The 12,531-nt window shown below is 40.3% G+C and overlaps 1 protein-coding gene across 1 annotated transcript in view; it reads left to right on the top strand.

Moving 5' to 3' along the window:
- The window catches only part of ICA1 (islet cell autoantigen 1), a 469,392-nt gene that overhangs the window by 354,963 nt on the left and 101,898 nt on the right, over positions 1-12,531 (top strand). The window contains 1 exon segment of the mRNA XM_053714096.1: positions 7,003-7,091. Within this exon segment, the coding sequence (XP_053570071.1) occupies positions 7,003-7,091 (89 nt within the window).

Genomic DNA, 12,531 nt, shown 5'->3' with positions numbered 1-12,531 from the left:
GCAATGCTAGAAGTCTTAAAATAATTCACTGGACAGAGACTCACTCTTGTCTAAAAGCTATCCCTATCCCAGGTGTTGAGAACTGGGAGGCAGATTTTCTAAGTCGTCAGACTTTTCATCCGGGGGAGTGGGAATTCCCTCCGGAGGGGTTTGCACAAGATCAAGCAGGAGAGTGCTTTGGTGCTTTTGACAGCGCCTGCGTGGCCACGCAGGACCTGGTATGCAGATCTGGTGGACATGTCATCCTTTCCACCACGGTCTCTGCTTCTGAGACAGGACCCTCTACCTCAGGGTCTTTTCAACCATCTAAATATAACTAATCTGAGATGGACTGCCTGGAGACAGAACGCTTGATGTTATCAAAGCATGGCTTCTCCGAGTCAGTAATTGATACCTTAATACAGGCATAAAAGCCTGTCTCTAGGAAAATTTAACATAAGATATGGTGTAAATATCTTATTGTTATGAATCCAAGGGTTACTCATGGAGTAAAGTCTGGATTCCCAGGATATTATCTTTTCTCCAAGATGATTTTGAGAAAAGGGTTGTCAGCTAGTTCTTTAAAAGGACAGATTTCTACTCTGTCTATTCTTTTGCACAAGCGTCTGGCAGGTATTCTAGACGTTCAGGCATTTGGTCAGGCTTTGGTTAGAACCAAGCCTGTGGTTAAAAATGTTGCTCCGCCATGGAGCTTAAAGCTGGTTCTTAAGGTTCTTCAAGGAGTTCCATTTGAACCTTTTCATTCCATAGATATCAAACTTCTATCTTGGAAAGTTCCTTTTTGGTAGCTATTTCCTCGGCTCATAGAGTCTCCGAGTTATCTGCGTTGCAATGTGATTCTCCTTATCTGGTTCTCCGTACGGATAAGGTAGTCCTGTGTACCAACCTGGGTTTTTACCTAAGGTGGTATCTAACAAGAATATCACTCAAGAGATTGTTGTTCCATTCTTGTATCCTAATCCTTCTTCAAAGAAGGAACGTCTATTACACAATTTGGACGTGGTTCGTGTTTTAAAGTTTTACTTACAAGCTACTACAGATTTTCATCAAACATTCACCTTGTTTGTTGTCTATTCTGGACAGAGGAGAGGTCAAAGGACTTCAGCAACCTCTCTGTCTTTTTGGTTAAAAAGCATAATTCATTTAGCTTATGAGACTGCTGGACAGCAGCCTCCTGAAGGGATTACAGCTCATTCTACTAGAGCTGTGGTTTTCACTTGGGCCTTTTTTAAATGTGGCTTCTGTTGAACAGATTACAAGACGGAGTCTTGGTCTGCGTTTCATACTTTTTCAAATTTAACAAATTTGATACCTTGCTTCTTCGGAGGCTATTTTTGGGAGAAAGGGTTTTTTACAGGCAGTGGTAACTTCCGTTTAAGTACCTGCCTTGTCCCTCCCATCATCCGTGTACTTTAGCTTTGGTATTGGTATCCCATAAGTAATGGATGATCCGTGGACTGGATACACTTAACAAGAGAAAAAATAATTTATGCTTACCTGATAAATTTATTTCTCTTGTAGTGTATCCAGTCCACGGCCCGCCCTGTCACTTTAAGGCAGGTAATTTTTCCATTAAACTACAGTCACCACTGCACCCTATGGTTTTCCTTTCTCTGCATGTTTTCGGTCGAATGACTGGTAATGGCAGTTAGGGGAGGAGCTATATAGCAGCTTTGCTGTGGGTGGACTCTTGCAGCTTCCTGTTGGGAAGGAGAATATATCCCATAAGTAATGGATGATCCGTGGACTGGATACACTACAAGAGAAATAAATTTATCAGGTAAGCATAAATTATGTTATCCAAGCTGTTTGGATTTTGGAATATGTGCAGCTTTAAAATGGGACAGGTGATGGAACGAAATGTAAACATCTTATGTCATTTAGGAAATATTTACATGTCACAATACTGCTTATACATGCAACCTAAAGGTAATTTTATATCATTTTTTGTACACATAGTACCATCAGCAAGATAGTACAGTACTGTAATGAGAAAGGTAATAGTTGCTGTTTAAAAATAAATATAGATTATTACTTGCATTTTAGAACACACAAAAAAAACAAAGACCCAAGCAGAGAAGATTGTGACTTACAAGCAAAAAAGTTTTGATTTCTGAATAAATTTGGACTAGGAATTGCAGATTTGGGGATTTGTACCTGTGTGTGTGTGTATATATATATATATATATATATATATATATATATATATATATATATATATATATATATATGTATATATATATATATATATATATATATATATATATATATAAAAACATGTATATATGTGTGTGTGTGTGTGTGAATGTATATGTATGTATATAATATATATATATATATATATATATATATATACGCATATATAGAAAGAGAACATACCCCCCAACTGTCCCAATTGTCGTGGGACAGTCCCGATTTTAGGGGTCTATCCCCCTGTCCCTGGTTGCTAGCCATCTGTCCCGATTTGCCCCAGGTATTAAAAAAAATATTTTTATTTTTATTTATTTTTTAAATTCTATTGGGCCCATACTCAGAAGCAGTTGGCTTTGCTCTCAAATGGTTATATACCTGTTAGATTCCCTGTTGAAAAGGAATGGTGTGTGGGTTAAGCAGGAGTAAGAAGGCTGTATACACTCTGACCACGGGTAATGGTGACCTCTCTAACCTACCTCTGGTAGTGATGATGTCTAACTCCTGATGATAATAGTAACATGCCTTCAGTTTTATCCAATGAGCAATGCTAATACCAGGGTAACGAACAGTGGCAGCTGCAGACTGCCAGCTAATGTGCTTGCCAACCCCAAGACCCCATACAATGAATTACAGATACCCATATGTGATGTAGTGTGTGTGTCTATCTGTATACATAACTGTGTGTATCTGTATGTATAAGTTTATGCTATGTAGTGGGTGTATGTGTGTCTGCATGTATAAATGTAAGCTATGTAGTGTGTGTATCTGCATGTATAAGTATGTATCTGCATGTATAAGTGTATGCTATGTAGTGTGTGTGTGTCTGCATGTATGTGTATACTATGTAGTGGCTGTGTATCTGCATGTATAAGTGTATGCTGCATGTATAAGTGTATGCTATGTAATGTGTGTGTGTGTATCTGCATGTGTAAGTGTATGTTGCATATATAAGTGTATGCTATGTAATGTGTGTGTGTATCTGCATGTATAAGTGTATGCTATGTAGTGTGTGTGTATCTGCATGTATAAGTGTATACTATGTAGTGTGTGTGTATCTGCATGTATAAGTGTATACTATGTAGTGTCTGTGTATCTGCCTGTATAAGTGTATGCTATGTAGTGTGTGTGTATCTGCATGTGTAAGTGTATGCTATGTAGTGTGTGTATCTGCATGTATAAGTGTATGCTATGTAGTGTGTGTGTATCTGCATGTATAAGTGTATGCTATGTAGTGTGTGTATCTGCATGTATAAGTGTATGCTATGTAGTGTGTATCTGCATGTATAAGTGTATGCTATGTAGTGTGTATCTGCATGTATAAGTGTATGATATGTAGTGTATGTGTATCTGCATGTGTAAGTGTATGCTATGTAGTGTGTGTGTGTATCTGCATTTATAAGTGTATGCTATTTAGTGTGTGAGTATCTGCATGTGTAAGTGTATGCTATGTAGTGTGCTACTGTGCATTTTTGCTGACTTTAACCTCTTAAGGACATATGACGGAATTTTTCCGTCATAAAACAATTGAGCAAACTGAAAGCTGTGTCCTTAAAGGGTTTTAAAGGCCAGAATCTAGAATATTAATGGGGAATGCAGAGAGCAGTTTTAAAGAATTTATTATTAAATGTCCAATTAAGAGAAAAATATTTAGCAATGTCTTTGCAAAGGCTAATTAAATACATAGCTCACATAGCCATACCAGTGGTTTGAGCTTGTGTTTGATTTGCTGCCTAAGTATATTAAAATAAATGACTTTATTTAGAATTTTATTTATATTACTTTGGTCTTCTGATTTTTTTAAGCCCTGCCCACCATATTTCAAAATTTTTGGCGGGGGGCGGGGAGGTGTCCCTCTTTTGAATTTTGAAATGTTGGGAAGTATGAGAGAAGCACACTCTCAAAAACACCAGCTTAATAACATGTTAGCATTTTCTATGGCGATTTAACACCTGGGTGCAGCTTCTTTTAGAATGCTTTTTCACAGAGACCGGAAAAGGTTTGGATTTTGGAACATTTGCAGCTTTAAAATGGTACAGTTAGGAAAAGGGATGCAACTAAGTGTAAACAACATCTTATGTCATTCTAGGCAATATTTACATGTCATAAAACTGCTACCTAAGGGTAATTTTATATAATTTTTAATCATTTTGTATACATAGTACCTTTTGATGCGCTTAACAGTGTGTTCTCGTCATGCGCATCACAAACTGTAGGCACATGACGAGCCCTTCTCACTACAGGCCGGGGATTGTTGGTGGCCTAGTGGGCGGAAGTCCCAGGCTTCATGGGAGTGCTGGGAACGTCACCATATACACACGTGGTGATGTCACAAATGGGGCTGAACATGAATATTCTGGTAACTGCAAGGGAGCTGGATGAGGGAAAATGTTCAAACCTCTTGATCTCAGTTCCCTTAGCAGCTACAAAATTCCAAGACCCTTCATTTGAAAGAGAATGAATTGTATGTGGCAGTACCACCCAACTGATCTTTTAAATATAAAGTAAAAAAAAAACATGGGGATTTGCTTTGGATATTACATTATATGCACAATCGAAAAAAACAAACCATGGCATGCTCAATATAGTAAACGTCGCCTCTCATTGGAGCAGTAGATAGTCCCACCCAATTACAGACGCTCTCAGTCTTGGATCAAGTCACAGCAACCCAAGATGGAAATATATTAACTATTATCTGCTAAGGCATATATGTCTTCTCCCTTATACACTTGTGATTATTCTGTAAGCAACAATAAAGTGCCTAAAGGTGCTGTGATACTTTCTTTGTGAGGATGATTTTACTTGTGACATGTTGGAATGCTCATCTGCATTATTTAATAATACCAGGAAGCACAGCTTTAATTACTGTGTTCATGTGTGTGGCTGAGCAGAGGTCATGTCAGGGTTACATTTTTCTTCTCTTTATGTCTGTATTATAGAAATAAGTAATGCTTGTCTTTGCCTTTGTTAGTGTGATTTACATTATCTTTTAGCATTTCGTTAACCATTAAATATTCCAAAGAAAATGAACCAGTTTGAACCAAAGCTTCTTATATCAGTAGAAAGAAAAACAGCATAAACATGTTGTTGTTTTTCCTTAAAAATAAATTATGACGTTTGCTTCCATATGTGATATGCAGTCTGTTTCTTTCATATGATGGTGAGAGTCCAAAAATCACTTTGTATATATTTACTGTTTACCAGGGGAGGCAAAACACCCCTACATTCCAGAGCTTCGCTCCACCATATCTACCAGCACTCCCTTATCACTCTATTAATCAGAGTTATAAAGATGCTCTCTGCTCATTACATACATTTTCTTTCTAAATTTAAGCATTTTCATGTTTATGCCTCAGCTGATACAATCTTTGGCAGAACAGTAACAATGCAGGCTAAATGATCAGTCCACGACTCACCACATTTGGGATATCATTCAATAGAAATAGTATATTTTTATTAAAATATATAGTATGTGTAAACAATATTACAATACAAGAATAAAACTAGAGATCCAGTAATTAGTCCAGTCTCCTAAGTAACTCCAGTGTTTTAGACAAACAATGTTTCAAGGTATATACACTATATAGCCAAAAGTATGTGGACACCCCTACTAAATATGGAGTTCAGGTATTTGAACAACACCCATAGCTAACTTGTGCATAAAATCCAGCACATGTCCTGAACTCTCCATTAGACCAGCATTGGCAGTAGAATAGGATACCTTTTTTACCAAATGTCCATTTGTAAAATTTCTGTCCTACTAGATCTGACACAGTCAAATTTCAATTCTAATATTGTTAAGCGGAAGCATCTAGGAGCAACTAAAGCCCAGCCACAAAGTGATAGACCACAAAAACTCTGAGTGTGTGTGTAAAAATTACTAATCCTCTGTTGCATCGCTCAGTACAGGGTTCTAAACCTGCTTCTGTAGGCAACATCAGCACAAGAACTGTGTACCGGGAGCTTCATAAAATGGGCCAAGCCTTACATCAGCTTGTATAATGCAAATCATCAGCTGGAGTGGTGTAAAGCACTGATAGAAGAATCTGGGTGTGGTGGATGCCAGACCAACGATACCTACTGGAACACATAGTGCATTCTATAAATTTGGTGGAGAAGGGATAATGATCTGGGGCTGTTTTTAAGGGTTTGGGCTAGACCCCTTATTTCCATTGAAGGCCATCTTAATGCTACAGGATACAAACACATTTCAGACAATTGGGTGCTTCCAGCTTTGTGATCGTTATTTGTGGAAAGCTCTTTCCTGCTCCAGCCTGACCGTGTCCCTGTGCACAAAGTGAAGTCCATGAAGAAAGTTTTTGCAAGTTTGGTGTGGGGGAACTTGAGTATCCTGTTTAGAGTCGTGACCTCAACCCCACTAAACACTCACACGCAACAGACATTTTCCCCCTAAAGGAGTAAAAATACAGCTTTGACAATTTTAATAACATCCTTCAAAACCTTTCTTTTTTTAGCTTCTACGTCCATAATTCTGTATTTTTTTTCTCAGTATAATTTCTACAATAATTTTAATAGGTATGTTTTTTATTTATTTTTTATTTATTTTTTAGTTCAAGAAAATGTCTGCCACATTAGATAGCTTAGTATGTATATTCATCCCCTTACTACTGGCTTGTAAGTAAACATCTCTGTTCATAGAAATCATGCCATATGAGAATTATGACATTTTAAATCAGATACTACACTTACAGTGTTGAATTATTAGTATAATGTATATTTCCAATATATTTCTATCATAGGACTTTAGTAAGGGTAGTGTACAATTACAGTGCTGTACATTTTTTATTTTAGAGCTTACAGGATCCGGTGGACAAATTAAGTCGGCAGTCCAGGAAAAAAACAAAAGTTAAAGAGGATTTATCCAAAAAATCAGATGATCAGTAAGTACATTTAACAATATTGACGTAAAGTAAAAATTTTATGGTTCATGATTCAGATAGAGTGTGTATATGTATGTGTTTTCATGTTTATGCCTCAGCTGATACAGCCTTTGGCAGAAAAGTAACAATGCAGGCTAAATGATCAGTCCATGACTCATCACATGTGGGATATCATTCAATAGAAATAGTATATTTTCTCCAACATAGGTGTGTCCGGTCCACGGCGTCATCCTTACTTGTGGGATATTCTCTTCCCCAACAGGAAATGGCAAAGAGCCCAGCAAAGCTGGTCACATGATCCCTCCTAGGCTCCGCCTACCCCAGTCATTCTCTTTGCCGTTGTACAGGCAACATCTCCACGGAGATGGCTTAGAGTTTTTTAGTGTTTAACTGTAGTTTTTTATTATTCAATCAAGAGTTTGTTATTTTAAAATAGTGCTGGTATGTACTATTTACTCAGAAACAGAAAAGAGATGAAGATTTCTGTTTGTATGAGGAAAATGATTTTAGCACCGTAACTAAAATCCATGGCTGTTCCACACAGGACTGTTGAGAGCAATTAACTTCAGTTGGGGGAACAGTGTGCAGTCTCTTACTGCTTGAGGTATGACACATTCTAACAAGACGATGTAATGCTGGAAGCTGTCATTTTCCCTATGGGATCCGGTAAGCCATGTTTATTAAGATAGTAAATAAGGGCTTCACAAGGGCTTATTAAGACTGTAGACTTTTTCTGGGCTAAATCGATTCATTATTAACACATATTTAGCCTTGAGGAATCATTTATTCTGGGTATTTTGATATGATTATATCGGCAGGCACTGTTTTAGACACCTTATTCTTTAGGGGCTTTCCCTAATCATAGTCAGAGCCTCATTTTCGCGCCGGTATGGCGCACTTGTTTTTGAGGACAGCATGGCATGCAGCTGCATGTGTGTGGAGCTCTGATACATAGAAAAGTCTTTCTGAAGGCATCATTTGGTATCGTATTCCCCTTTGGGCTTGGTTGGGTCTCAGCAAAGCAGATTCCAGGGACTGTAAAGGGGTTAAATATAAAAACGGCTCCGGTTCCGTTATTTTAAGGGTTAAAGCTTCCAAATTTGGTGTGCAATACTTTTAAGGCTTTAAGACACTGTGGTGAAATTTTGGTGAATTTTGAACAATTCCTTCATACTTTTTCGCAATTGCAGTAATAAAGTGTGTTTAGTTTAAAATTTAAAGTGACAGTAACGGTTTTATTTTAAAACGTTTTTTGTGCTTTGTTATCAAGTTTATGCCTGTTTAACATGTCTGAACTACCAGATAGATTGTGTTCTGACTGTGGGGAAACCAAGGTTCCTTCTCATTTAACTATATGTATTTTATGTCATAAAAAAATTTAGTAAAAATGATGCCCAAGATGATTCCTCAAGTGAGGGGAGTAAGCATGGTACTGCATCATCCCCTCCTTCGTCTACACCAGTCTTGCCCATACAGGAGGCCCCTAGTACATCTAGTGCGCCAATACTCCTTACTATGCAACATTTAACGGCTGTAATGGATAATTCTATCAAAAACATTTTAGCCAATATGCCCACTTATCAGCGAAAGCGCGACTGCTCTGTTTTAGAAAATTCTGTAGAGCATGAGAACGCTGATGATATGGTTTCTGAAGGGCCCCTACACCAGTCTGAGGGGGCCAGGGAGGTTTTGTCTGAGGGAGAAATTTCAGATTCAGGAAACATTTCTCAACAAGCTGAACCTGATGTGATTTCTTTTAAATTTAAGTTGGAACATCTCCGCGCTCTGCTTAAGGAGGTGTTATCCAATTTGGATGATTGTGATTATCTGGTCATTCCAGAACCACTATGTAAAATGGAAAAGTTCTTAGAGGCCCCGGGGCCCCCCGAAGCTTTTCCTATATCCAAGCGGGTGGCGTACATTGTTAGTAAAGAATGGGACAGGCCCGGTATACCTTTAGTACCTCCCCCCATATTTATAAAATTGTTTTCCTATAGTCGACCCCAGAAAGGACTGATGGCAGACAGTCCCCAAGGTCGAGGGGGCGGTTTCTACTCTACACAAGCGCGCCACTATACCCATAGAAGATAGTTGTGCTTTCCAAGATCCTATGGATAAAAAATTAGAAGGTCTGCTAAAGATGTTTGTTCAGCAAGGTTCCCTTCTACAACCAATTGCATGCATTGTCCCTGTCACTGCAGCCGCGTGTTTCTAGTTTGATGAGCTAGGAAAGGCGATTATTAGTAATTCTTCTTCTTATGAGGAGATTATGGACAGAATTCGTGCTCTTAAATTGGCTAATTCTTTCTCCCTAGACGCCACCTTGCAATTGGCTAGGTTAGCGGCGAAAAAATTCTGGGTTTGCTATTGCGGCGCAGAGCGCTTTGGTTAAAATCTTGGGCAGCGGATGCGTCTTCCAAGAACAAATTGCTTGACATTCCTTTCAAGGGGAAAACACTCTTTGGCCCTGACTTGAAAGAGATTATCTCTGATATCACTGGGGGCAAGGGCCACGCCCTTCCTCAGGATAGGTCTTTTCAAGACCAAAAATAAACCTAAGTTTCGTCCCTTTCGCAGAAACGGATCAGCCCCAAGGGCTACGTCCTCTAAGCAGGAAGGTAATACTTCTCAAGCCAATCCAGCCTGGAGACCTATGCAAGGCTGGAACAAAGGAAAGCAGGCCAGGAAACCTGCCACTGCTACCAAGACAGCATGAAATGCGGGCCCCCGATCCGGGACCGGATCTGGTGGGGGGCAGACTCTCTCTCTTCGCTCAGGCAAGAGATGTTCTGGATCCTTGGGCGCTAGAAATAGTCTCCCAAGGTTATTCTCTGGAGTTCAAGGGGCTTCCTCCAAGGGGGAGGTTCCACAGGTCTCAGTTGTCTTCAGACCACATAAGAAGACAGGCATTCTTACATTGGGTAGAAGACCTGCTAAAAATGGGAGTGATTCATCCTGTTCCATTAGGAGAACAAGGGATGGGGTTCTACTCCAATCTGTTCATAGTTCCCAAAAAAGAGGGAACGTTCAGACCAATCTTAGATCTCAAGATCTTGAACAAGTTTCTCAAGGTTCCATCGTTCAAGATGGAAACCATTCGAACACTTCTTCCTTCCATCCAGGAAGGTCAATTCATGACCAAGGTGGATTTCAAGGATGCGTATCTACATATTCCTATCCACAAGGAACATCATCGGTTCCTAAGGTTTGCATTCCTGGACAAGCATTTCCAGTTCGTGGCATTTTCTTTCGGATTAGCCACTGCTCCTAGGATTTTCTCATAGGTACTAGGGTCCCTTCTGGCGGTGCTAAGACCAAGGGGCATTGCTGTAGTACCTTACTTGGACGACATTCTGATTCGAGCGTCGTCCCTTCCTCAAGTAAAGGCTCACACGGACATTGTCCTGGCCTTTCTCAGATCTCACGGATGGAAAGTGAACGTGGAAAAGAGTTCTCTATCTCCGTCAACGAGGGTTCCCTTCTTGGGAACTATAATAGACTCCTTAGAAATGAGGATTTTTCTGACAGAAGCCAGAAAAACAAAACTTCTAGACTCTTGTCGGATACTTCATTCCGTTCCTCTTCCTTCCATAGCGCAGTGCATGGAAGTGATAGGTTTGATGGTAGCGGCAATGGACATAGTTCCTTTTGTGCGCATTCATCTAAGACCATTACAACTGTTCATGCTCAGTCAGTGGAATGGGGACTATTCAGACTTGTCTCCGAAGATACAAGTAAATCAGAGGACCAGAGATTCATTCCGTTGGTGGCTGTCCCTGGACAACCTGTCACAAGGGATGACCTTCCGCAGACCAGAGTGGGTCATTGTCACGACCGACGCCAGTCTGATGGGCTGGGGCGCGGTCTGGGGATCCCTGAAAGCTCAGGGTCTTTGGTCTCGGGTAGAATCTCTTCTACCGATAAATATTCTGGAACTGAGAGCGATATTCAATGCTCTCAAAGCTTGGCCTCGGCTAGCGAGGGCCAAGTTCATACATCAACCATCAGGGGGGAACAAGGAGTTCCCTAGCGATGGAAGAAGTGACCAAAATCATTCTATGGGCGGAGTCTCACTCCTGCCACCTGTCTGCTATCCACATCCCAGGAGTGGAAAATTGGGAAGCGGATTTTCTGAGTCGTCAGACATTGCATCCGGGGGAGTGGGAACTCCATCCGGAAATCTTTGCCCAAGTCACTCAACCGTGGGGCATTCCAGACATGGATCTGATGGCCTCTCGTCAGAACTTCAGAGTTCCTTACTACGGGTACAGATCCAGGGATCCCAAGGCGGCTCTAGTGGATGCACTAGTAGCACCTTGGACCTTCAAACTAGCTTATGTGTTCCCGCCGTTTCCTCTCATCCCCAGGCTGGTAGCCAGGATCAATCAGGAGAGGGCGTCGGTGATTTTGATAGCTCCTGCGTGGCCACGCAGGACTTGGTATGCAGATCTGGTGAATATGTCATCGGCTCCACCATGGAAGCTACCTTTGAGAGACCTTCTTGTTCTAGGTCCGTTCGACCCACTCCAGCTGACTGCTTGGAGATTGGAAGCTTGATCTTATCAAAGCGAGGGTTCTCAGATTCTGTTATTAATACTCTTGTTCAGGCCTGAAAGCCTGTAACCAGAAAAATTACCACATAATTTGGTATATCTGTTGGTGTGAATCTGCAGGATTCCCTTGGGACAAGGTTAAGATTCCTAAGAGTCTATCCTTCCTTCGAGAAGGATTGGAAAAAGGATTATCTGCAAGTTCCTTGATGGGACAGATTTCTGCCTTGTCTGTGTTACTTCACAAAAAGCTGGCAGCTGTGCCAGATGTTCTAGCCTTTGTTCAGGCTCTGGTTAGAATCAAGCCTGTTTACAAAATTTTGACTCCTCCTTGGAGTCTCAACCTAGTTCTTTCAGTTCTTCAGGGGGTTCCGTTTGAACCCTTACATTCCGTTGATATTATGTTATTATCTTGGAAAGTTTTGTTTTTGGTTGCAATTTCTTCTGCTAGAAGAGTTTCAGAATTATCTGCTCTGCAGTGTTCTTCTCCTTATCTGGTGTTCCATGCAGATAAGGTGGTTTTGCGTACTAAACCTGGTTTTCTTCCAAAAGTTGTTTCTAACAAAAACATTAACCAGGAGATAGTTGTGCCTTCTTTATGTCCTAATCCAGTTTCAAAGAAGGAACGTTTGTTGCACAACTTGGATGTAGTTCGTGCTCTCAAATTTTACTTAGCAGCTACTAAGGATTTCAGACAAACTTTGTCTTTGTTTGTTGTTTATTCTGGTAAACGGAGAGGTCAAAAAGCAACTTCTACCTCTCTCTCCTTCTGGATTAAAAGCATTATCCGATTGGCTTATGAGACTGCCGGACGGCAGCCTCCTGAAAGAATCACAGCTCACTCCACTAGGGCTGTGGCTTCCACATGGGCCTTCAAGAACGAGGCTTCT

Source organism: Bombina bombina, chromosome 5 (genome assembly GCF_027579735.1).
Source record: "Bombina bombina isolate aBomBom1 chromosome 5, aBomBom1.pri, whole genome shotgun sequence".
In the NCBI taxonomy this organism is placed as follows: domain Eukaryota; kingdom Metazoa; phylum Chordata; class Amphibia; order Anura; family Bombinatoridae; genus Bombina; species Bombina bombina.
Note: the sequence above shows the minus strand (reverse complement) of the source record. Positions and strands in the feature narration are given on the sequence as shown.